This window comes from Heloderma suspectum, chromosome 10 (genome assembly GCF_057233095.1).
Source record: "Heloderma suspectum isolate Gila_16-S chromosome 10, 16-S_ref, whole genome shotgun sequence".
NCBI lineage: Eukaryota > Metazoa > Chordata > Lepidosauria > Squamata > Helodermatidae > Heloderma > Heloderma suspectum.
Window position 1 is genome coordinate 22,267,808 of NC_139467.1, and position 26,713 is coordinate 22,294,520.

Sequence of the window (26,713 nt, forward strand, 5' to 3'; positions counted from 1 at the left end):
TTAGTTTTTTCATGAGGAGGGGGGTGTCCAATTTTTCTCATTGGAAATACCTGGAATGTTTGGGAAACACTGAGGCAATGTTATGCAATACTGATTCTTCTAGAATGATGAGGGAAGTTTTTAAAGATATGTTTTAACAGTGTTGCAAAACCTCTAGCCTGAGGATTCAAAGGTCATCATTTGAGACTATCAGACTTAAATCTAGGCACCAAGACTTCAACTCATCCCCTTGAGGCCCTACGAATAATGGACCCCAAAACTTAAATCTCAGGGCCGAAACCTGAGACATAACAAAGCTAGCAACAGTCATCATGGAATTTACTCTCAGCTAAAATGTGAAAGGGACAGGGCAGGCAGATGGAGAGCAGAAACTAGGTGAAGCGTGCCTTGAGGCCATGACTCACTCACCTGAGAGTCCACTCCCTCCTTTCTTGTAGTTCGTTTTTGTGTGTGTGTGTGTGTGGCTTCCTGCTATTACTGTTGGGAAATTAGTTTGAAGCAGCTTGAAAATATGCCTGACTTGGGATTTCCCAGTGTTTATCTTGCACATGACGTTCCGGTACTCCCAACGCTCTCACCTTTCCACAGGGGTAAGACTTTGTTCCCTTTCACTGTTCTCCCCGCTGTCTTTCCCAAGAAAGAAAGGGGCCATACATTGAGCACCTTGGAAAAAGCCTCTTGGAAGCTATCCAAGCCACCCTCCGACCTTCCCTCAGGAGGACTGTGGTGCATGAGATGAGAACGAGCCCACGGTGTAAGGTCCAAGTTTTCCAGCATTTGCTACTGGGACTAATCTGTGTGAGCTGTGGAAAGGGGTAAGATCTCCATTTATTTTATGTATTTATTTTATTATTTATTATTACATTTCAGTTTAGCTTGTCATGATGCAGTGTGTGGTGTGTTTGTGGTCTGTGTGTGTTTGTGAACCATGTGTCTTCTGAGCCTTTGTTCCTATTATGTCCTTACTACAACTGACACATTTTGAACTACAGGGGTGCAAGACGGGGGGGGGGGGGATTAATGAAATCCACAAGCCTCTCCGCCTGACTCCTCACAGCTTTAACCACTCCCTATGCCTTCTGTGCTACAGGTCACTACAGAACAGGTTTTTAAGTGGGCCTTGGAAAATGGATCTCTTCAAAGCTGTCTTTCTATAAGAGCAGGGCTGGGAAATCTGTGATGTTGATGAACTATTTCTCCCATCATCCCTCATCATTGGCAAGGTTGTCAGGGGCTGATGGGAAATGAAGGCCAACAACTTCTGGAGGCCTACAGGTTCCACAGTGTTGCTAAAGTATGTACATGGCTTGTGTGATTGAGGCAGTATTTCTCTGAATACCACTGGATGGGAAACTCGAGGGTGCTATTGTGCTCATGTATTTATTGATGTATTTATTTATGTATTCATTCATTTCATTTCATTTCATTTCTATACCATCCAGTAGCTGAGCCTCTCTGGGCAGTTCACAGCAATTCACAAAAGAAATGCAAAACTACAACATTATAAACATTATAAAACAACATTGTAATAAGACATGGTCTAAAAATTTGTTAAGATACACAATTCAAAACAATTAAATAGCTAAAAAAAATCAGTATATAATTTAAAAAACAAACCTGTTCAAGACAGTTCACATAAGTGCCCCATCATATGCCTTTAAATGCCTGGGTGTAGAGGGCAGTCTTAACCTGGTGCTGGAAAGATGACAGTGCTGGCGCTAGGTGAGCCTCATTGGGGACAGTCAGGGGGCTACCACTGAGAAGGCCTGCTCCCTTGTTGCCACCTTCTGAGCCTTCCTTGGAGGAGACATTGAGAGGTAGGCCTGAGATGTTGATTGTAGTGTCGGCCTCTGAAAAACAGGATGCTGGACTAGAGAGGCCTTTGATCTGAACCAGCAGGGCTCTTGTCATATTCTTATAAGCAGCTTTCTCACAGTCATTCTGCACCTTTCTGATGCACCTAATATACCATTCCTTTTCTGTTTGTGGCTTTGTGAGGAGATGGTTCTGACTAGCAGTTCATCAATGCTATGAATGAATAAAACAGTAGCAAAGGGGGCTGTTAGAAAATGTAAGAGATCGACCAGCCAGAAGGCCCCCTTTTAATTGGATTTCAGTTGTGCCTTGTCCCATTCCTCCCACCACCACCACCACCACCCCTACCCCACTGTGTAGCTTAGATTCTAGTTACCAGTGAGGCTGAGGAGCTGTTCGATGAGCCAGGGAGCACAGCTTCCCCAGGAACAAGGGAGCCAAGCTAGATGAGGTGTAGTATCAACAGGAGCTAGGGATACTCATTGCTGAGTATGTCTCAGAGAAGGGAAGCTCCGTGCTGCCAAAAAAACCCTGCACCTTCTGATCTGACCCTCCACTTGGACCGCCTCCCCCCCCATCATCTCTGCTCCTGGGGGTCATGTTGGACATGGAAGCTGGGATCAGTCAGTGTGTTGGGGGAGGGGGTCCCCTAAATCTGTAGCCTCTCCAGCATGGCCAATGGTCAGGCATGATGGGAGTCAGGCCTGCAAGATCACCAGATGGTGAGGCCCAACACACTTACATGTTTTCTTCTTCTCTGTACTGATTACTGGAAAGATAGGTTTATTAAAATAGTAAATGTGGAGAATAGAGAAAAATGCTCTTTTTAACATCCCCACCCCTGCAAAAAAACCCACCTCCACTCAAAGTGATATAGTTTGGGGGGAGGGGGATACAATAGGTTTCAAATAAGCATTTTAGTTTTTTCTGAATCTATACTTTTAAGTACTGGCACTGGCCTTCCCACCCTTTTTCGGTGAAGTGTCAGGATGTGGATATTGTTGTTGAACAAAGCAAGGAAAAACAGCGCCCTTTTGATTGCTCAGTCAATAGCCCCATTCATGTGACATATATATAGATATGAACACATGGGGGGTTCAAGCCCACTGGTCCTACCCATGATCTTCATGAACTCATGCGAAGGTCTGAAGACAGCATATGGCCATACAAATTGTATATGCCTAGACTCTCCCCCCACACACTCTGCATGATGACAAACCCTGCATTTTGAAGGATTCACAAATGACATACACAGATCCTATGTACCTACAATTGTATGCACGTACTTTCTGGTCAGATGAACATGTGGAAGGCAGGCCCAGTGGGCAGGATTATGCTCTCACCTTCCATGCATTCATATCCATATTTATGGCACACGAACAGAGTTAGTGAGAGCTTATATGACCAACATGTTGTTATGTGCTCCCCACTTCCTTGAAGGATGGAGTCTCAGGGGCATTGCCACAGTGTTTAATTTTCCTTCAGATGTGAGAGCATTAGACACATAGGTTGTCTTTGCAATACTTGTTTTATTTAAAAATATACCAGCAGAACATAGCGGAAGCAAGTAAACTCCAAGAAGCAGATAGCACAGTTGCTACCAGGGCCAAATCCAGGATTTGTTTGGGGGGGAGGTGTCCCTGGAGTGTGGGCCACCTCCTACATCAGTGCCCCCCCTCAGTCAGCTGGTATGAGCTGCCATTTAAAATTTCCCACCTTGCCTCTGCCGTAACATCTCTCTGTGACATTGTATAGATTACATTTAAAATTCCACACAATGCCCCTGAGTGATGCTGTGTTGGACGCTCCAGGGCACTGTGGGAAATTTGAAATGATGGCTCCTAGCCACTTGGTGCAGGGGGCTGAAGGCAGGCATCAGCACCTGCCAGTTGCCCAACAGTGTTGGGTGCTGATGCCAGGCCTGGCTGCTAAAGCCAGATATCAGATTTCCAGAGATTGCCCCTGCACGCCAAGGTGCTTCACCTTCAGCCGACTATCTGTCATGCTCTCTGTCTCTTTAAATTGAAACTGCAAACCTGTTTCCAAAATAGGGAAGGAGGAATCTGGCTGAAGGGTAGAGCTCGATGAGCTTTCATTGGCTTGGCCCCCCAGACTCCGTTCCATCTTCCACCAGCTGGCTTGACTCAGTGTCACTGAGTCAGGTCAGCTGGTGGAAATTTGCTCTATTAACAGCCAAAATTTGACAAATTATGCACATTTGCACAATTCGCAGTGTAATTTGCACAAAACTGTATTTGCACAAATTACAGCGCAGACCAAAAAAAGCCCACATTCAAAGTCCCCAGACCTTGGGGAAACCAAGTGGCTCAGCTTGCAAAAGCAAGCCAAGCCGGGCACGCCATGGAAGTCCAGCGAGCCCAAAAAGGTCTGGATTTCCCAGCAATAAATAACCCTACTCCAAAATGTTTCTCCTCCCCCTTCCACTAACTGGAGGGTGTGTTGCTTCTCCAAACTTTGATGAATGTTCCATTCTGAGGCTGTTGGAGAGAGATTCGTAATTAGCACGGAACATTAGGTTAGGGTTGAATCCAGACTGGTCATACTTAAATTTGATCCATTAAAATTAATGGGACTTCAGTTAGCCATGACTAACTGAAGTCCCATCAATTTATAGGGGTCTACTCCAAGTTTGACTGTGTCTGGATCCAACCCTTAGACTGACTTAATATAAACCAGTTGTCCGCAACCTGGTGCGCTCCAGATGTCTTGGACTGCAACTACCATTAGGGTGATGGAAATTGTAGTCCAACACATCAGGAGGGGGCCAGGTTGGGGAAGGTTGGTATAGACTTTAGTATAGTGATGACAGATCAATTCTTAGTAATCACAAATGCCAAACTCACAGTAATAGTTCAGCTTTGCACGTTGCACACGATGCTCCCTCAAGCATGAGAACAGTACAGGGCAATGACTTTGCTGTGTGGGAAAAGCTGGTTAGCCTTTTTTGGGCATTAAACAAATCCAATGGGAGATGTGGCTGACTCCTTTCCAGCATGCACATCCTTCCAAGGAAAAACAAACCGGGGGGGGGGCAATTCTTGCTTGTTTGCCCTTACTTATATCACGACTGCAGGGCTTGACCTAATTCCTTAGAAGCGAGTTGGAACTTCTCTTGCTTTTTATGTTGCTGAAGTTCCCTAAACAAGGATGCTCTGGCTGTCTATAAAAGTAAAGCACTCATCCATGTGCATTTCGTCGATTTAGGGCAGCATAGGCAAGCTTTGCAAATGTGTTAGGATCAGGAGCCTGTGTACTGACTTCTTTCTTGCCCATCAATCCATGGAGAGGGGGGTGGGTTTGTTTATATCCTGCCCATCACAAAAAGAAAAGAAAGCCAGGGGGAGAACAACCTTTCTACAGCAGCAATCAGGATAACAGAACGTGATGGGTGCATGTCATCACCTTATATGAGGTAAGATGAGGAGGTGTGCCATGAAGAATCAGAGTGGCATAGGTCTGCCCCATGGAGCATGCTGCCATACTCTTGCACATTTTCCATCCATTTCACTGGGGCTTACGCCAGAGTTTTTCCAAGACAATCAAGCCTCATATAAATGAATGGAAGAAGGAAGGGGTGGTTGACACTTGGACTCTGTGTATAAAATGAGGCCCTTTATCAGGTGCCTGTGTGGCTGTCATGTCATCCATGCACTATTATGGCCTACCTATCTCTCCACTCTCCTGCTTGCTGGATTTTAACTCTGGCTGTGATTCAAAGACTCATAGCTTTTGTGCCTTACTTTGCTCCTCTCTTTGAGGACTAAATTAGAGCCACACTAGATGATAAATTGAATGTGCGATTCCATTTAACGTTTCTGGGTGGGGTTTTGTTTTTATTTGATTGATTGATTGGAGTTGTACCCTTTTTACAGATAAAAACGGCACTCAAGCATGGGGGGGGGGAGCAGGAGGCCCAATGACATCAGTGTGTATGAGTAAGGAGAAGTAGCAGTAAATATCATGTTTTGTCTTCTTCTGCTGGGTGGCTTTGCAGACTGGGCCCAGAGGAAAACGCCAGTCAAATGGCCAGTGGTGACAGTAGTGAGGAGGTGATGGGCCCACTCAGAGAAGGCCTTCCCTATGGAAGGCATCTTATCCAACCCCCTCCCCCTAAAAACCTCTCCTGGAGCTAGTATTGGGGGACACAAGAGAATTTTCTTGTGCCAGCCGTAATTTCAAAGCTCAAGGGGTGTTCCCAGCAAATGGTGCACTTTGAAACTTTTCTTCCCAGAATGAACTGAAGAATTAATAGCTGGAGCTTGTATGCGTGTATATAATAAAATGACATCTTTCCTTGATACTGGAGCTGAAATGAATTTGGATAAAAGCATTCTCCAGCCACTTCTCCCACCTTGGTTTTCCTAACAAAAGTCTTGTCCCCCCCCCCCCCGCAAAGTACTCCCAGTTACAGGTGCTGTCAGGTTTCACATTTGTGGGAGGGGGAAATGTGTTTGAGGTCTTAGATGCTGCAGGTTGATACCTAATTATTATTTTCACATTCATCTGCAAGATTTTAGTTTTTATTGTTTAAAATGTTTACATTCCAAATTTCAAAAGGAAAACAAATTCATCATTGGATCTCAAAAACACAGCAATTTGAATACTGGAAATTTTGCTAGCATTTGAATGTGTGCGAAGTGTCATTTCAATTGGCCCTGACACCTGTAAAAACAACCTGCTTGTTCAAGCACTGGACAAAGTCAGAATTGTTTTAGAAAAGCCTTCTCCAACCTGGTGTTCTCCAGATGTAGTAGATTACAACTCCCATCACCCCAGCCTGATGGGGATGGGGTGATGAAAGTTGTTGGCCAACACATCTGGGGGGCACTAGATTGGGAAAACTGTTTTAGGGTGGAATCCTGTGTATGTTTAGACAGAAAAAAAGTCCTACAATTCTCAGCATGCTGGGAATTGTATGACTTTTTTTCTGTTTCACCATGCATAGCGCCCTTAGACAATACTTGAAAAAGCACGACTCTGCCCTAAAGCAGGAACCAGCCTTGCACTAACCCACATCCATCATCTTAAAGCACCAAATGGAGTAGAGGGAATTTCTGTTACAATGTGCCCTAACTCAAAGTCAAGCTACACCTCAAATCTGTTTTATTTATTTATTTATTTCATTTCTATACTGCCCAAAAGCCGAAGCTCTGTTTATTGCAGTTTATGACCAGATTGAAAAAGCAAGATATATTTACAAAAACATACAGAGCACCAAAACATATATACAAAGACATAAAAAACCATGTATCATCCATGCTGTGAGCGAATCAAGAACAGATTAACTGAGCTCTTGGTTGAATTGCAACAGAAAAAAGTTTAGCAACTTTACTAGTAACTGTAGGAATGGTGTCAGCTTAACAGTAAGATACATAAAACAGATTGTCTCTGCCAGGAAACTTAGATAAAGGCACAAACAATTCTTTACCAATATCCCGACAGAAACTGCAATATAATAAAACATACATTACTGTCTCTAAAATGGTAATTGGGTTTCTCCCAACCCTGCCCACCCTTTTAAAATAACAGAACCATAGGGTGGGCATAGGGTTGTTGTTCAGTCGTTCAGTCGTGTCCGACTCTTCGTGACCCCATGGACCATAGCACGCCAGGCCTTCCTGTCCTGCGCTCTCTCCTGGAGCGTGCTCAAGTTCATATTCATTGCATCCGTGATGCTATCTAGCCATCTCATCCTCTGCCGTCCCCTTCTCCTTTTGCCTTCAGTCTTTCCCAGCATCAGGGTCTTTTCCAGGGAGTTTTCTCTTCGCATTAGGTGGCCAAAATATTGGAGCTTCAGCTTCATTATCTGTCCTTTCAATGAGCACTCAGGGTTGATTTCCTTTAGGATGGACTGATTTGACCTCCTTGCAGTCCAGGGGACTTGTAAGAGTCTTCTCCAGCACCACAGTTCGAAAGCATCAATTCTTCGGCGCTCAGCCTTCCTTATAGTCCAGCTCTCACAGCCATACATTACTACTGGGAAAACCATAGCTTTGATTAGACGGACCTTTGTCGGCAAGGTGATGTCTCTGCTTCTTACTATGCTGTCTAGGTTTGCCATAGCTTTCCTCCTAAGGAGCAAGCGTCTTTTAATTTCATGGCTACAGTCACTGTCTGCGGTGATCTTGGAGCCCAAGAAAATAAAATCAGTCAGAGCTTCCATTTCTTCCCCTTCTATATGCCAGGAAGTGATGGGGCCAGATGCCATGATCTTAGTTTTTTTAATGTTGAGTTTCAAACCAGCTTTTGCACTCTCCTCTTTCACCCTCAACAAGAGGTTCTTTAGATCCTCTTCGCTTTCTGCCATTAGGGTGGTATCGTCTGCATATCGGAGGTTGTTGATAATTCTCCCGGCAATCTTAATTCCGACCTCTGATTCATCCAACGCGGCATTTCTCATGATGTACTCTGCATATAAGTTAAATAAGCAGGGTGACAATATGCAGCCTTGTCGTACTCCTTTCCCAATTTTGAACCAATCGGTTGTTCCATGTCTGGTTCTTACTGTTGCTTCTTGACCCTCGTACAGGTTTCTCAGGAGACAGGTAAGGTGGTCTGGTACTCCCATCTCTTTAAGAATTTGCCACAGTTTGTTGTGATCCACACAATCAAAGGCTTTAGCGTAGTCAATGAAGCAGAAATAGACGTTTTTCTGGAATTCTCTTGCTTTCTCCATGATGCAGCGAATGTTGGCAATTTGATCTCTAGTTCCTCTGCCTCTTCGAAACCCAGCTTTTACTTCCGGTAGTTCTCGGTTCGCATACTGCTGAAGCCTAGCTTGTAGGATTTTGAGCATCACCTTGCTGGCATGTGAAATGAGCGCAATTGTGCGGTAGTTTGAACACTCTTTGGCGTTGCCCTTCTTTGGAATTGGAATGTAAACTGACCTTTTCCAGTCTTTTGGCCACTGTTGAGTGTTCCAGATTTGTTGGCATATTGAATGCAGCACTTTAACAGCATCATCTTTTGGGATTTAAATAGCTCGGCTGGAATACTGTCATCTCCGCTAGCTTTGTTGTTACTAATGCTTCCTAAGGCCCACTTGACTTCACTCTCTAGGATGTCCAGCTCCAGTTCAATGACCGCACTATCATGGCTATCAGGGACATTCAGATCTTTCCTGTATAGTTCTTCTGTGTATTCTTGCCACCTCTTCTTAATCTCATCTGCTTCTGTTAGGTCCCTGCCTTCTTTGTCCTTTATCATGCCCATCTTTGCACAAAATGTTCCTTTGAGATCTCCGATTTTCTTGAAGAGATCTCTAGTCTTTCCCATTCTGTTGTTTTCCTTGATTCTTTGCATTGTTCATTTAAGAAGGCCTTCTTGTCTCTCCTTGCTATTCTCTGGAACTCTGCATTCAGTTGGGTATATCTTCCCCTTTCTCCCTTGCTTTTTGCTTCCCTTCTTTCATGAGCTACTTGTAAAGCCTCATCAGACAGCCACTTTGCTTTCTTGCATTTCTTTTTCTTTGGGATGGATTTCGTTGCTGCCTTCTGAACAATGTTACGGACCTCCATCCATAGTTCCTCAGGCACTCTATCTATCAGGTCTAATCCCTGAAATCTATTCCTCACCTCCACTGTATATTCATCAGGGATATGATTTAGGTCATACCTGAACGGTTTAGTGGTTTTCCCGACGTTCTTCAATTTAAGCCGAAATTTTGCAAGAAGCAGCTCATGATCTGAGCCACAGTCAGCTCCAGGTCTTGTTTTTACTGACTGTATGGAGCTCCTCCATCTTTGGCTGCAAAGGACATAATCAATCTGATTTCGATATTGACCATCTGGTGATGTCCATGTGTAGAGTCGCCTCTTGTGCTGTTGGAAAAGAGTGTTTGCTATGATCAGCGTGTTCTCTTGGCAAAACTCTATTAGCTTTTGTCCTGCTTCATTTTGTACACCAAGGCCATGCCTGCCTGTTATCCCGGTGATTTCTTGACTTCCTACTTTAGCATTCCAATCCCCTATGATGAAGAGGACATCTTTGTTTGGTGTTAGTTCTAGAAGGTGTTGTAGGTCTTCATAGAACCGATCAACCTCAGCTTCTTCGGCATCAGTGGTTGGGGCATAGACTTGAATTACTGTGATGTTGAATGGTTTGCCTTGGATTCGTACTGAGATCATTCTATCATTTTTAAGATTGTACCCCTGTACTGCTTTTCCCACCCTTTTGTTGACTATGAGTGCTACTCCATTTCTTCTAAGGGATTCTTGCCCACAATAGTAGATATGATGGTCACCTGAATTAAATTCGCCCATGCCTGTCCATTTTAGTTCGCTGATTCCCAAGATGTCGATGTTCAATCTTGCCATCTCATGTTTGACCACCTCCAGCTTACCTTGATTCATTAATCTGACATTCCAGGTTCCTAAACAATATTGTTCTTTACAGCATCGGATTTTCTTTTCACCACCAGACACATCCACAGCTGAGTGTCCTTTCGGCTTTGGCCCAGCCGCTTCACTCTTTCTGGCGCTACTTGGAAATACCCTCTGCTCTTCCCCAGTAGCATATTGGACACCTTCCGACCTGAAGGGCTCATCTTCCGGCGTCATATCTTTTAGCCTTGTGATACGTTCCATGGGGTTTTCTTGGCAAGAATACTGGAGTGGGTTGCCATTTCCTTCTCCAGTGGACCACATTTTGTCAGAACTCTCTGCCATGACCTGTCCGTCTTGGGTGGCCCTGCACGGCATAGCTTATGGCTTCACTGAGTTACGCAAGCCCCTTCGCCACAACAAGGCAGTGATCCATGAAGGGGGGGCATAGGGTATATATATATATAACCATATATATTGGCCCCGGGAGCATAGCCAAGTCATTTGTAGTGTTAGAGGGGCCTAGAGATCCATAATGCTTGCTTAAGTTCATTATTGATGCAATTCCCATGCTAGTAAGCCTCTGAGCATGTGCAGATGAGTCAAAAGGCCGATAACAGCTTTCTCAGTGCATTCCTTACTAGAGTAGAAAGCCTTATCAAGAACTCTGCCTCGGAAGCAAAGTTTGTTTACAGGTGGCTGTGCTTGAGAACCAAACACTTCTAGCCTATGCTGAGAATGAACGCTAGGGGCCCGTGCTGCTGAAACACTGCTTAATGCTAACCTGTAGAGTATAAGACCCATTGTACCCAATGGCTCGGGGTTCAGAGAAGCTGTGTGCTGTAGGTTACCCAATAAAGTACTCCTTGTAAGTAAACCTTTGAGTCTGCTTTATCACTATTTTGGCATTTCTAACCTAAGAGTTCAGCGCCCACTGCAGGGGCGACACACCATATGCCCTCTTCTACAGAGGACTGTACTCTGTTTTGAAAGGGTCTTCTAGTTGTCCAGTCCAAGTCTTTCAAAGTCAAAGAACCATAGGAAGGAGAGCAGGGCCTTAAAGTTGCCCATCAACAGCACCTGAACAGCAGGAACACAGGTGCTAATGATGGGCAGCAGGCACACAGGTCACCTAGTCACAGTCTTCCACACTATGGTGAGATGTACTGTATCTCAATTTAAATTATAAGTTATTTCTACATTTGCATCTAAACATATACATTAGCATATGCAATTTTATGCAGATCTGTGCCCCCTCTAGTCCTCCTTTTTGCAGATTCATACGTGGCCACCCCTAAACAGTAGTGGCATAGTCGGTGGGTGTGATCAGATCAGGGTCACAGCACGAGGGAGGGCTTAACTCTTTCCCCCGTATACACTGTCTTCCTGCTAAAAATCCCTCCTCAGCTCCCCAGCCCTGGTCAGGTCTGGGCCATCAGCAGCAACCTGAGCTGATCTAGAATCTATGGGATAAGCAAGTAGTCTGGACCAAAGAGAAGCAACCCAGAAGGCAGGATTGGAGAACAGGTCAGGGTAAAGGACAAATCAGAAGGCAGGAAGACCAAAGAGTAACCAAGGATTCAGAATCACAGCAGAGCTCAGGAGGATGTTGTTGCTCAAGCAAGGCTCCATTGGAACAGGAAGTCATTTATACTACTTCCTCTCCAGGAGGATCCAATGGGAGGCAAGAGTCAATCTAGGGCCTGAGAGCACTTCACGGAGAACCTGCCACTCCTGCAGTTTGGTGGCTCGCTGCAGCGGAGGCTGGTAGCTCCGATGTCAGTGGGGCAGTGAATCCACTCTGCGTTTCAGTCAGAACTCTAGAGGAGCTATCTAACGACATCGGAGCCACTGGCTTGCAACAAGGTGCAGCTGCAGTGCTGCACACAGATTCCATGAGCTCTTGACACACACACACCCCTCCCCCCAGCTGCTATTTGTTGCTATTAGCTGCTTCTGGGGAAACATGCTTTTCAACAGGGAAAGTGACATGATGGGAGGGTGGGCTAGGGGGACTCTCAGCCCAACCTACCTCACAGGGTTGTTGTTGTGAGGATAAAATGGAGAGGAGGAGGATTATGTATGCCACCTTGGGTTCCTTGCAAGAGGAAAAAAGGCCGGATATAAATGCAACAAACAAACAAATAAATAAATAAAAATAAGCCACGGTGGCTTATTTTCCCTCTCCATGCATGCCAGTCACGAGCCACCTAATTAGCATAATTACCCTCGCCGGTCACGGGTTGTTCCAATGTCCGAACCCAGCAAGGGTAGCTGGCTGGGGTGGTTTACAAACTATCCAGCAACCCTTGAACAAGCCATGGCTTTCAGGGTAGTTTATAAACCACCTCAGTCACCCACCCTTGCTGGGTTCAGACATCAGAAAAACCTGTGCCTCGTGAGGGTAATTATGCTAATTAGGCAGCTTGCAACTAGCACATGTGGGGAAGGACACACACCATGGCTTCCCTTCTAGTAGCACAGGGCCATAGCTCAGTGGTAATCTCCAGTTGCAAGAATTCCTGGTGTTGGAGAAGATCCTATCATTAGACATTTAACTTTCTAGACCAGCCTCCCCCAACCCAGTGCTCTCTGATGCATTGGACAGACTACAACTCCCATCACCCCAGCCCAGCATGGCCAAATGGCTTGGGATGGTGGGAGTTGTAGTCCAAAACATCCAGTAGTCATTGGGTTAGGGAAAACTGCTCTAGAGCAGAGGTGGGGAACCGGTGGCCCTCCAAATATTCTTTGATGATAACTCCCATCATTCCTGATCATTGATCATGCTAGCTGGGGCTTATGAGAGGTGGAGGCCAGCAACATCTGGAGGGCCACAGGTTCCCCACCACCCTGTTTCCCCTCACATAGAATTGGTTTCCAATGTCTGTTAAGAGTTTTTCTTTGGTTCATTTTTTTTTCATGACAATTTAAGAGTTGCTGGTTTTCTTCTTTTAAGGTGCAATCCTATGCATATTTAGACAGAAAACAGTCCTACAATTCCAGTATGGCTGGCTGGGGAATTCTGGGAGTTGTAGGACTTTTTTCTGTCTAAACATGCATAAGATTGCACTCTTAGCCTCTCTTGCTTTGGATATACATTTCATTTGAGCCTCTATTCGTGGTAGAGTCCCTCCCTTGTTTATCTTGTTTTTCCTTCTGAATCCACCATCATTATGCCAGTGTATACCCCCTTTTTGCATCCAGGAGTCCATATTACATCATAATGTATGACTGCTTCTCATACGAACAAGAGGTATGGCGCAACTAGTCAATGCCAAACTGTGATGGGTGAACAGGTTTGTTGAGATCAGAAGGAAATTGCAGTAAGAAGGTCGCCTGATGACTCAGAAGCAGATTCAGCCTGTGCATGCCGCAGACGTCCTGAAAGCATGATGGGGTGTGTGAGGGGGTTTAAGGGTTTTATCTGTGTTCACAGATTGCCCCTAAGGCTCAAGCAGATCCATTCTCAGCTCAGTCTTAGGTCAAAGGGTGAGCATTCCCATAATCACAAATGATGGTGCAGTTAGGCAATTTTAGAATCTGGACCGCTGCAGGAAACCAACCAAAGCCAGGAAATCAACAAATGATCAGTGACTGGGGGAAAGGGAGTGGGTGTCAGGGGAAAGGGGCCGTGGCCATCTGAGAAACCCCTGGAAGCTGGAGTTGGCCCCGGGGCCTGAGGTTCCCTACCCTTGCTTTAAATGAAGTGGCTTTATTGCTGCTGTTGTTGCTGGTCACTGTTTTAGTGCTGCTTTTTAACAGGGCAATCATAAGTGTGTGGGTGGAGGTGGGAGAAATTACGTGGTGGACAACCTGCCACTTCCAAATCCCTGCTAGCTCACTGTGGCCAGGGTAGGAGGTGGCTGTCTTTTTTTTACTGTTTGACCTGGCTGTACTTCCTTTCTTGTATTTTCCCTCCCACTGAAACCAATGGGAGGGGATTGAACTATGTCATGTTCAGGCTGGCGCAATTACGGGGCACAATCCTGGGGCTTGGCAGGGGAGCGTAGGGACTTTGGATGTGGTAGATCCAAGGCCACTCTGGCACACCCCATTTGGTCCCTACCACTGGCAGAAACATCTCCAGTAGTAGAATTTTCCATAGGTGTACTGGGGGTCCCCAGGGTGGATGTACCACCCACCGATGGAGGGGCACCTCACCCCATCCTCACCCCCTGTAGCCCACCTTCAGCAGGGGTTAGGATGGCTCTATTAATTTTCTTATTGTATTGTTTTAATTTTGCAGACTTCCTTGAACATACTTCTCTTCAGAAAAGTGGGAGACAAAGTTCAAAACAAATACATGAGTTTAAAACTCTACCCTGGTGCCATACTTAGTATCTGTCTAGACCAAGGGTGTTGCACCTTATGCCTGTGGGCCAGATCCGGCCTGCCCAGGGTTCCCAGTCAGGCTCTCCAGGTTCCCCAGACAGCCATGCCCCCTTTTGCCTGACCACCAATTGTTTGGTGGTTTCTGGCTTTTGTATGGCTTCCCCCCCCATTCTAAAACATTATAATGCCTCTCCAAAGGCTTATGTATTGGCAATAAGAGCTTTAAGCTAAAATAAGCTGGTATTTTTGTCCCCTCCCCTTTCACCTTTGGCCCTGCCCATCCCTGGAACATGACTCCTGACAGCTTCCCCGAAATTGAATTCACCTGGGCTGAAAGAGGTTCAACATCTCTGGCATAGACTCTAGTGCTTTAAAGTATTCTGAAGTATAACATTCATAACATAATAAAGTATAACATTCATTATCTCAGTAATCCTTTACAACAGCCCTGTGAGGTAGCTCAGACGTTAGAGTTTCCTTGCCGGATCAGACTAAAGCTCCATCTAATCCACCACTCTGTCTCTGACAGCAGCTTGCCAGATACTCTGGAGAGCTCATGAGCAAGGCATCGCGGAGACAGCAGCCGCTCCTAATTGTCTTTCCAGCATCTGGTAGCTCCCTTTTCCGGCTGCTGAGATTTCTGTGTGCGACAAAAGCATGTTTCACAACAGAAATGTGCCAGCTCAAGGGAAGCTGGGAGAGGAAACAGGCAGAGTGTATGAACCGAACCTTTCTGGGTGCTCATTCCAGCTGCCAGGATCTGGGGGTGCAGTGCAATGTCAGTTGCAGATTGGGGCGGATGACTTTTATATAATTTCTGCTCACTGGAAGGAAGTCTTACTTGACTTTAGATTTATGACAGTGACGGCAAGAGGTGCCTTTGCTGGAGCTCCCATAGGCAAAGCAGACTGAGGCTCAGTAAGGCATTTCAGGAACCAACCTTCTGATGAATGTAGCCTGGCGATGGCTCTCCCACCCCTTTGCAGCTAATTGCCTTCCTCTTAACCTTACTCAATTGGGCATGTCTGTAGCAATGGTGATGACAACACCCACTGTCTTCATTTCCAGTGACTACGCAGGTGTCCCTCTCAGTTCGGGTGTGTGGAACTTGGCGAGGAGTGACGAGGAGCCTCACGCTGCCTGCTTGCAGAGGGATTGCTCACAAGGACCCAAGGCAGGACTCACCTGCTGATGTCCTCCCTCCCCCGTGGGGCAGCCCAGACGTGAACTCAGCTGGAAATAACCACCCCTAGTCTCTGGTAAGTGGAGGCCGCTGTTGTGGAGGTGGTCCTTTGCAGCCATCCCTGGCCTGGTGGCCTCCAGATGTGCTGACTACAACTCCCATTATCCACAGCCAGGAGGGCCAATGGCCGGGCATGGTGTGGACTGTAGCCTGACACATCTGGATGGTGCCAGATGTGGTGAAGGCTGTCTTGGGGTATTCATCGGGTGGGGGGGGGGTGTCCAGATTTTGCAGCTAAGAAGTCTTTGCCAGAATGCTCAGGGGATCTTGCTTGTAACCTTATCTGACATTGAATGATTTAAGTACAACAATGCTCCACCCTGCAGGGTGTCTTAATAATAAATAAGGACAAGGCTAATGATGTCAATATATTGCCGACAGTGCTCTAGGTTTTGGGGAGGACTTGGGCAATATGCCATCAGAGGGCCCCTCTCTTTGATTGTCCCACCCCACCCCTTCCATGCCACTCTTACTGCTGCTCTAAGATTATCCTCTTCCCATGGGCCCAGTCCTAATAGCTGCCCAGAGGGAGAGGTGAACAGAGGCTGCTGCTGCTGCTTTTTGTTCCTGTCACTGCTTGATTGCTCGCTCGCTCGCTCGCTCATTCACTCACAGAAGGAACAGATGAGGAGCCAGGAGACTCCTAAGGTTGGCCGTGGGTATGATGTGGCATGAGCCTCAGCAGTCATCCAAGGGCCTTCTCGGTGGTAGCCCCCCGATTGTGGAATGCTCTCCACACTGAGGTCTGCCTAGCACCAACATGGTCATCTTTTCGGTGCCAGGTTAAGACTTTCCCTACTCATAGGCATTTGACAGCATATGATGGGGGCTTGTAACGTCCGTTGTTTTATCAGGTCCTGGTATTTAATTGTAACTGTTTTTGCTGCCTTAGAAGTACTATAATGAAATAACATTAAACATCTTAGGTAACCTACATTTTTGCATTGACTGTTGTATGCTGTGATCCTGTGCCCCATTAAACCATGTTAAACTCTCTCATAACAACATTTCTGGCTATGTGCCGATGCACTGTATGGAAACAGATGCAGTCTCTCTCTGCCCCCCCCCCCCCCGCCCTTTGATGAGGGAAACAATGAGAAGCAAGATAGCATTGAGTCTCGCATCCTGTTTAATATTTACCATCCGAAAGGATTTATTTTGAGTACCTGGAAATTATAAAGTCAAGTATGGTACTTCCAGGAATGGGTGTAATGGAGTTTTGGCTAATGGCAGGCTGATGATCCTCAGAAGAGAAAATACGACAGCTATGCAGGAGGCATAGAAGCTGTGAAGATGATCCAGATAATGAATGTGCAAATTAATTGTCCAAAATGAAAAGACCTCATTTTGTGTCATGTCCAGCCACATCCTTTAGCTTTGTAACTTAGATGCCGTGGATCCTATGTATATATATAATTCCAAACTGGACTGTGATATGCTGGAAGAAATAAATGGTGGTGGTGGGCTAGACAGGGGAAAGGGGCTGTTCTCTAGTCATGATAGTATACTTGTCTGAGTGGTTTAAGACCTGCTCTAAGAGGCATGGGATGTCCTTAATTTTGCTATCTCACTCTACCGGGTGTGGCGTGCAGTGGCAGAACATTTCCATGCAATATGGCAAGGCAACCCTATCGGTGCCATCTCCTGCAAATCCAGTCCTACTTCTAAACTGAGAACACAAATAGGTTCACAGGGGTGGATAGACTCAGGATTGCAATGCAGGACTGTTTTTTTGTTTCGCTAGAACCTCGAGATCCACCAACTGGAGCCTGGTGCAAAAGGCAGTCACTTCAAGTGAAATAAATCTGAGCCTAGGAATTTCTTGAATATCAGAACTAAGTGGTGCTCACAGTTGTTCCCTTGGGGTTCCTTGAAGTAAGGGCTGGGTATAAACTAAATAAGTAAATAAATGGGATATAGAGATGCTTTTGCCCTTATTTGGCCCTGACATGGAAGGTTTTTATTTTGTTTTTTCCTGGTGACCTCATATATTTCTTCAGTTCTCTTCGATGAATAGTGGAAGCTGGAACCAGAGGAGCCCTATACTTCCACTCTTCTGTGTTTTTAGAACCCTGGTTTTCCACCTCACTGGAATCTTGATCCACTTTTTCCACCTCAGGTCATCTCTGCCCACAGCATCCTTTCTCAGCTGTGAGCAGAGCTCCTGCACCTGGCACTGTTCCAGGATGCCCAGATGGCTGCTATGGCCAGGAGTGCTTTTGCCCAGCTTCAGCTGGTGCACCAGCTGTACCCCTTCCTGGAGAAGGGGGAACTGGACACAGCGATACAGTCCTTGATCACCTCCTGGCTAGATTACTGCAAGATGCTCTGCATGGGACTGCCATTGAAGAGTGTTTGGAATCTGCAAATGGTGCAATATGTGGCAGCCACATTGCTTTCTGGTATATGTTTTTCAGACCATATTACATTGGTCTTATACCAATTGCACCGGCTTCCAATCTGTTTCTGGGCCCAGTTCAAGGTGCTGATGCTTATCTATAAAGCCCTAAGCTGCTTAGGGCCAGAATCTCTGAAAGACTACCTCCTCCCATATGAGCCTACCCATAGGTTGCAATCATCTTCTGATGCCCTGTTGTATGTTCCATCATCAAAAGAAGTTGGGTTGGTGGGAATGCGGGACAAGGTCTTTTCTGTGGCTGCGCCCCTGGTGTTCCAGGCTTCTGAGTAGACATGCCAAGGAGTACACTGCTAAGTTGCTGAGTATATTTTGAGAGTCTCAAGCAATGCAGTCCTGTTAATGTTTACTTGGTTGAAGTCCAGGGTCGGTTGCAGTTTTTGTGGGTCATCAGGCATAGGGTGTCTGTGGGTTCCTGCCATATGGTTTCCAGTGGAGGCTGGTAGCTCTGTTTTCGGTGGGGCTGTGAATCCATTCTGGGTTTTAATCAGAACCAGCCAGAACTCTAAAGGAGCTATCCAAACTGTGGAACCCTAGCCACAAAATGGGGTCAGTACCTTGGATAGCTCCTTCAGAGTTCTGACTGAAAGAAACCCAGAATGAATTCATAGCTCCACCGAAATCAGAGCCACCAGCCTCCACTGATGGCTTCCTTCTGACCCCCCCCCCCCCCCAATCATGGCTATAGTTCAGTGGTAGAGCACCAGCTTTGCATGCTTCAATCCCTGGCATCTCCAGGTAGGGCCAGAAACCACAAAGAGCTACTGCCAGTCAACAAGCACTGGAGTACAAGGACCAATGAACTGACTTGGTATAAGGCAGTTTCCTATGTTTCCAAGTAGTCGCTCCCCATCAGAGCTCTGAATTGAGCCTTCAGATGTCCCTCATGTTGGCAAATAGGATGTTGCCCCATGGGCCTCTCTCTGCAGTGATGGAGAGGTATGTGATGCAAGCTCTGATTGGCCCATGTTGGGGTGAGAGAGGTGCCTAGAAGATGCAGTGGAGCATGACTACCAACAGGCATTTCTCCCAATAGGAAATCAGCCCAGTGACAGGGCCGCCTGCCAGGCTGTGGGCCTCAGCAAATGTCCAGCCATGCCAACTTTTGGCACCACTCCTAATAAGTCCCACTGAATTTAGTGGGGCTTGCTCCCAAGTAAGTGTACATAGGATACACTTGTTAAAATAGCTGTTTTAGAAATGAGTGGTTTTAGTTAAACAAAACAAGAGTCCTTTTCAATCACTTTAAGAAATAAAAGACAACATGAACAGATGTGCAGTTATGTTACCACACCACATTGACATATGAGCCAATTCACTGTGAGGTTTGTGTGGACTGAGTAGCATTTCTCAAGGCACAGGCTTGGATCCTCTTCTGTGCCAGTTTATTCTTCTCTACAGAGTTTTCACTTCCTCTCTGGAAAAGCAGTTAAAAACAGTCACCGGGTTTAGGAAGTGCCGGTGAAACTGCAGAGGAGGCATATTATGTGGTCTGAAAGAGTCAAATGACTCTTCTCTTCCAAGGCACTGCCCCCCCCCCAACACACACACACCTCCAGGGGACCAATAAGTGGAATGGAGGAGGCAACAGAAATAGATGCCTCCATTGTTACTGAGTCACCACCGAAGGGAAGCCCACCACATCCCATCACTGCTAGTTTTCAAGGAAAAGCTGTCCTTTTCTTTGAGCAAGTTCCTAGCAAATGCATTATTTCCTATTTTCCTGGGATGTTCCTGGCTTTTCTTTGTAAAGTGGAATGATTTATAAGCATTGTAAGAAAAAGCAGACGTAAAAGGAAAGAGTAAGCGTAATGGAAGACCAAATGCCAGAATGCTGGAGGCTGCAAACTCTCGAATATTCTGTGGTTGAAACTAGGACATTAGTTTGAACTCTAAGAGTTGGCTAGAAAGAATTTGAAATGTATTCCTTCCTAGGGTGGCCATGTACACATCAACCTAATTACCCCCTCACCATTCCAAAAATAAGGACAAAAGAGGACACAGTGTTGCATAAAATTTGTGTATGATAACTTACAGGTATAGATGAAAATGTGGAAATAATGACTATAACTTAAAGAGAAATACATGTCTCACCCTATGAGGAAGATTCAGACCAAGTGACATTTGAACCTGCTCAGGCTGCTGTCCAGGTACTAATGGTTGTTGATGGGCAATTTCAGGGGCCCTGCTCTGCCTTCTTATGATTCTTTATCTTTAAACTGGAATGGGAGAAGTTAGCCCTTCAAACAGATGTTGTTGTCCAGTCGTTCAGTCGTGTCCGACTCTTCGTGACCCCATGGACCATAGCACGCCAGGCCTTCCTGTCCTGCGCTCTCTCCCGGAGTGTGCTCAAGTTCATATTCATTGCACTGGTGATGCTATCTAGCCATCTCATCCTCTGCCGTCCCCTTCTCCTTTTGCCTTCAGTCTTTGCCAGCATCAGGGCCTTTTCCAGAGAGTTTTCTCTTCGCATTAGGTGGCCAAAATATTGGAGCTTCAGCTTCAGTATCTGTCCTTCCAATGAGCAGTCAGGGTTGATTTCCTTTAGGATGGACTGATTGGACCTCCTTGCAGTCCAGGGGACTCGTAAGAGTCTTCTCCAGCACCACAGTTCAAAAGCATCAATTCTTCGGCGCTCAGCCTTCCTTATAATAGAGAACTGTCCTCTGACAGCCCTTCAAATAGAGGACTGTCCTCTGTAAAGTAGGATGTCACACCTGCTACCTGATCCTTTTAATCAGGGATGTTGAACCTCTTTCAGCCTGAGGGCCATATTCTGTTGCAGAGAAGCTCTTGGTGGCTGAATTCCAGTTGTAGGTGGGCCCAAAATAATCAAAAATGCCAGCATATTTTAGCTGAAGGCTCTTACTGCCAGTAACCAAGCCTTACCGGAGGCATTTCAAACTTTTAGAATGTGGGGAAAAACACGCAAAAGCTGGGAAGCCACCAAATGATTGGTGGTTGGTGGAAAGGGAGCAGAGTCAAAGGAAGGGGGCATGGCCTTTCAAGGAACTCTGGAGGGTTGCATTTGGCCCACGGGCCCCCCCTGCTTTTAACTGAAGATGGCAGGGATAAACCTGGGAACTTCTGTATGAAAAGCAAGTGCTCTACGACTAAGGCTATGGCCCATTCCCTAAAATATGGGAAGTTGCCTTCGACTAGGCCGGACTGTTTGTCCATCTAGCCCAGTACGGTCTCCTCTGCCTGGCAGTGGCTTTCTAGTGTCTCAGGCAGAGGTCTTTCCCATACCCTGCTAGCTAATCCTTTTAACTGGAGGTGCCAGATTTTGAACCTGGGACTGACCTTCTGCATGCAAAACCATGAACTATTTAATTGTATTAACTGTTTCCTCCTTTTTTTAGGATAAGAAAAGCAGAGAGCAACACATTCCACAATAAAACAAAACCATGACTACTGTGGTGATGCTGAAAAAGGGCGAAGGTGAAAACATCTCAGCCCTCAGTGTCCAGTCTTTGGAATGCAATGTGGATTCTGAGTTCAGATATACCCTGTTCACCGTCTACTACAGCATCATCTTCATTCTTGGCTTTGTAGCAAATGCCTATGTACTATGGCTTTTTACACGGGTTTATGCAACAAAGAAATTAAATGAAATAAAAATATTCATGGTCAACTTGACAACAGCGGATCTGCTCTTCCTGGTAACTTTGCCAATGTGGATCGTATATTACCACCACAGAGGGAACTGGATCATGCCTTCCTTTTTGTGCAATGTGGCTGGCTACTTATTCTTTGTGAACACTTACTGTTCAGTTGCCTTCCTGGGCGTCATAACATACAACCGGTTCCAAGCGGTCACAAGTCCCATTTCAACTGCTCAGTCCAGCACCCGAAGAAGGGGCATTTATGTCACTATAGCTATCTGGGTCGTCATAGGTGTCCCTTCCATGTACTTCCTCTATGACAAAGGGACTACCCCTGAGAAGGGTGTTACACGCTGTTTTGAGCGTTATGACACCACCAAAGATAACACCCCCGTCCTTGCCGTCCACATAGTGATGTGCGTTTGTTTCTTTATTACCTTCCTGATTGTCGTGGTATGCAATGCATTCATTATCCGGACGTTGCTCTCCCAACCCCTGCAAGCTCGGAAGAGCGCTCGCGTTAGGCAACGGGCATTCTGGCTGGTATGCACTGTCTTGACCGTCTTCATTCTGTGTTTCGTGCCTCACCACCTTGTGGACCTACCCTGGACCCTGATGGTTCTGAAGAAATGGAACATAGGCTGCCCATCACAAAAGTTCTTGAATGATATCCACCAAGTAACCCTCTGCCTCCTGGGTGCCAACTGCGTTCTGGATCCTATCATTTACTGCTTCCTCACCAAAAAGTTCAGGAAACACCTTTCTGAAAATTTGAAAAACATAAAAGACAGCCGCAAGTGTTCCAGGCAAACGACTGAGACTGCAGTGGAGGGGATGATACATTTGGAAGACTGCCTCCATCCCTCTCTCAAGCCTTAAAAGGAGTGCTGTGGCCTATGGAGCAGCAGGTCTTCTGTGATGCTTGTTCAGTGCCCAAATTCAGGCTGGTGACAGGCAAAAGCTATCTGAATTTCTGGCAGATGAGTTCAGGTTTCTAGCTCTTATATAGCTACAATTGCAGCAACTAGAATGCACTTAGGACATTTAAATATCATATCTCAGAAAGACCATGGAATACCTCAGCCAAGTTGTCTTTTGTTATTGTTGTGAAAGGAAAACACTTAGAATCTCTTATGACATCTTTTAAAAAAGATGGGCATTGCACTTGTTCTCTGGTTCAGGGGCAATTATACTTGGTTCCACACTTTCGGCCTGAAGCCGGTATTAGGTTCTACATGTTTGGCCTGAAGCTGGGGATGATGGGGACTGTAGTCCAACACGTCTGGAGGACACCAGGTTGGAGAAGGCTGCCCTGGAGGATGGATCCTGACATTCTTCCCCACTGCCAAATCTATGGAGATGTGAACTCTGAAACCGAAGCCCAACTTTCCTTGATAGGACAGGAAGCCTGTGTGATATTGTAGGGCATCCTTCCTTAACCTGGGGCCCTCCAGATGTTTTGGACTTCAAATCCCATCAGCCTCAGTCAGCATGGCCAATGGTCGAGAATGCTGGGAGTTGTACACCAAAGCATCTAGAGGGCACTAGATTGGGGAAGGCTGTTTCCGTGCCCTATGGGGATGGGTCTATGCTCTGGCAGGCCTGATTTGTGCCTTGTCTCTCACTTCTTCTGCTTGTTGCTTTGGGAAGACGTAGCACTAAAAAGCAAGTTTAAAACACTGAAAATAATAATTATAATAACTAATTCTGGTTTCACTCAATCCCTGAATAAGGATTTGGTGATCTAGGGCTGTCCAATGAAGGAGGGGTGGGGTTTAGCAATGCAGGAAGAGAGGAAACTGTGAAGACAGCCAAATGCATACCCTTCAACCTGTCACACATAGAAATATAGACATGCTTATAACACCACTATATTACTGCTGGAGTGCCCTCACCATTGCAGATTGGGGGGGGGGGCTCTATTCTGCCTGATGTTTGCGGTATTTGTCTAGCATTGTATGTCCCCCATCCTCTGGTTGGATTTTAAAGCCAGGAGTGTGATTATTCTTGAAGTTAAATATATTCTAGAAAAGCATAGTTGCCCTGCAGTGTGCCATTCACAGTCCCTAACATAGCTCAGCAGCTGCAGTGCATGAAATCAACTAGCAGGTCGTGCGCTGCATGATCAACTGTGTATTCATGCGCATGCACTTGCCTACATGTGCCCCAGAGGCAAGATCCCTCCCTCCCTGCAGAGATTTTACTACTGGAGACTCAAGGGAGGGAGCCAAAGAATAGCCACAGACAGGAACTATGTGGGAAGAAGTCAGCAACTAAACACCAGAACAGGGAGTGATTTTTCAAGAACAGGGTTGGACCAGAAGGTGGCAGTGCAGGCACGAAAAACAAATTTCCCGGCCGGTACCGGTAGAACTTGGAGCTGAAAAAGCAACAGCACAGATGTTTCAAGTTGCACAGGCTAAGGGCCAAGTTCTTTTTCAACCAACAGCTTAATATAGCAGACCAGATGGTGCAAGATCAGAAAGTTCTTGGGCAATAGTGTCTGAGGAAGCTGTGGTTGCTACTTTGGCTACAGCCAATCAGCACCCAACACCCTCATCTAACCCTTTGCTGTTCATTATGGAAGACCACTGCTTGAGGCTACCTCAGAGGTCTAAGCTTGGCTTCAGCGGTTCACCTAGTAAAAATAATCTCCATTCCAAAAATGGAGAGAGAAAAGGAACATATCTACAATATTACTACATCACAGGTAGTAAGAGGTTCAGGCTTTTGCTCGTAAATAAATTGTGGTTGTTTCGGTTGGGTTTATTTGTATGTGTGTAGAAAATGTATCTTTCCACATTATTACAGAATAACGCTTACGATCTTGATACTTATTAACAGCAAATCAGCAGCCCCATTCTAATCAAGTCAAGCTTCTCCAGACATTAGTTCCATTATACCATCATATGTGGTGTATCTGTTGTTTTAAAATAAGGCTGCAGTCCTAGGCATATTTACTTGCAATTAAATTGCTCTGAAATCAAAGGGACTTGCTTACACATAAACATAGATTGAATTGGGCTGCAATTTTGCTTACCAGGAAGTAGGTCCCATTGAACTGAGTGGGACTCACCTCTGAGGGAACATGTTTACAATCAGGCTGCAAGGCAGCAAAAGGGTCCATGCCTGCTCTTTTAATTCTAGTTGGATATGCACTTTTACACTATTTTGTTTCAAAAACAAACCTTTCCAGTAGTTGCCTACACATGGTCTTTTTGTATCCAAGGCTGGGTACTTGTCCTTAAGGCTGCAATTCTGAATGTACTTCCTTTGGAAAGTCTAACAGAAAACAAGTTTACATTTTTAAGTAAACATGGTTAGAATTCTGGTGTAGTCTTGCTTCTGAGCTACTCAAGAAAATGCTATACTGGGAAGAAAGCTGTTTCAAATGCTGTACGATGGCTATTGTTCTGTTTAGGTATTTATTTAGTGCCAAGAGGTTTTTTTTAAGCCTTACTTTTGATTATTCATTTGGGCCACTAAAAGAACTAAATATAGCTTCTGGATTTAGGACTTTCTGTGTTTCCTGCAGCAAACACCTGAAGCATGTTACATACTGTAAACATGTATCTGAGAACCTTGGTAGGGCCAAGATTTTTAGACATGTGCAGACAACTAAGGGGAGGACATGATCAAGGTTGATAAAATTATGCATGGTGTAGAGCAAGTAGTTGGAAGTGGTGGTGGCTTTCCCCTTGCTCTCTCACAATTTTAGAACTCTGGATAATCCAATGAAATTGACTGGGTGTGGATTGAGAATAAACAAAAGAAAGTAGTTCCACATGCATTGCATAACTGATGGATGGAATTCGCTGCCTCAAGATGTGGCAATGACTACTGGTTTAGATGGCTTTAAAAAGGTATTGGACAAACTAATGGAGAATGAGAATCCATGACTACTCACCATGACAGGTAAACAGAATTTCCATGTTCAGAAGCAGTATGTGATGGAGTAAGTCACTGGACAGAAACAGTGAGTTACTGCCTTCACTGCCTGCTTGTGGGCTTCCTGGAGGCCCATGATAAACCTCTGTGGGAAGCAGTATGCTGGGTGAGATGGACCTTTGGTCTGATACAGCTCTTATGTTCTTACATGGGTGTCTAAAAGTCATCCAGTATGGTTTTTCTGTGCAAAAATAAAAAATGAAAGCAGAGCTTTTAAAGTAGGCTAGCTTTTATTGTGTTTCTTCTAAGGCAGCTTGACAACTGTATAATTCTCTCTAGAGAAACCCTGTTATTTCTCTTAACTATTACATTACATTCATAGTATTCTATGGCAAGTATAAGAAAGTTGGGACCTAAAGGATTGCTTATGGTTAAAGTCATGCAGTGCAGAAATTGCAGAATTTCATAATATGTGAAAACTACAGATAGCTGGTTAGATACCAAAACCTGGGACTGAAGTGAAACAAGCCCCAAGGTGATGGCTTGTCCATGCTGCTTTTGTTCCACAATTCTTAAATGCTACTGTGAGGTGTTATGTTGTAAAAGGCAAGAATATAACTTGGAAAGGAACTAAGCCTCTGGAGATTTTTTTATTAAAATAAATTAATGAAGTTTACAAAAATATTGTTTGTGAATCTTTTAATTTCTAAATACTTATGTTCCTGGGAAGATTTTTCTGATCCTAGAATTACACAGCTGTGCCAGTAAATATTTGATACTAACAGTGCAATCCTATATAGCCTACCCAGAAGAAAATCCAACTGAGTTCAACAGAGCTTACTCCCAGGTAAGTGGGTATAAGATTGCACCCTAAATACTTGCAGTTTGGCAGGGGAGCCTGAGTGCACCGCCAAAGAGAATTGGTTTCAGCTTTTGGCTGTATGAGCATATGATAAGAAGCTTCCTTAAATCCAGTTAGACTTGATCCATCCGTAGTAGTAGGGCTGAGACTCCTACCTGAAAACCCTGGATAGGCACTGCCAGTCAGTGGAGAGAGTACTGAACTGGA

At 45.4% G+C, this 26,713-nt stretch overlaps 1 protein-coding gene across 4 annotated transcripts; it reads left to right on the top strand.

Annotated features, from left to right (window-relative positions):
* Positions 1 to 435: 435 nt before the first annotated feature.
* On the top strand, positions 436 to 26,321 carry PTAFR (platelet activating factor receptor). 4 transcript variants are annotated; one of them, XM_084815547.1, is made up of 3 exons: positions 436 to 590; positions 15,561 to 15,751; positions 21,514 to 26,321. In XM_084815547.1, the coding sequence occupies exon 3, from the start codon at positions 21,559 to 21,561 to the stop codon at positions 22,633 to 22,635; it is 1,077 nt and encodes a 358-aa protein (XP_084671673.1). In that variant the 5' UTR covers positions 436 to 590; positions 15,561 to 15,751; positions 21,514 to 21,558; the 3' UTR covers positions 22,636 to 26,321. The 4 variants fall into 4 exon arrangements, with proteins under 4 accessions (XP_084671673.1, XP_084671670.1, XP_084671671.1 ...); XM_084815544.1 differs by having other exon boundaries at positions 471 to 815; XM_084815545.1 differs by lacking the exon at positions 436 to 590 and adding an exon at positions 15,139 to 15,208.
* Positions 26,322 to 26,713: the final 392 nt, after the last annotated feature.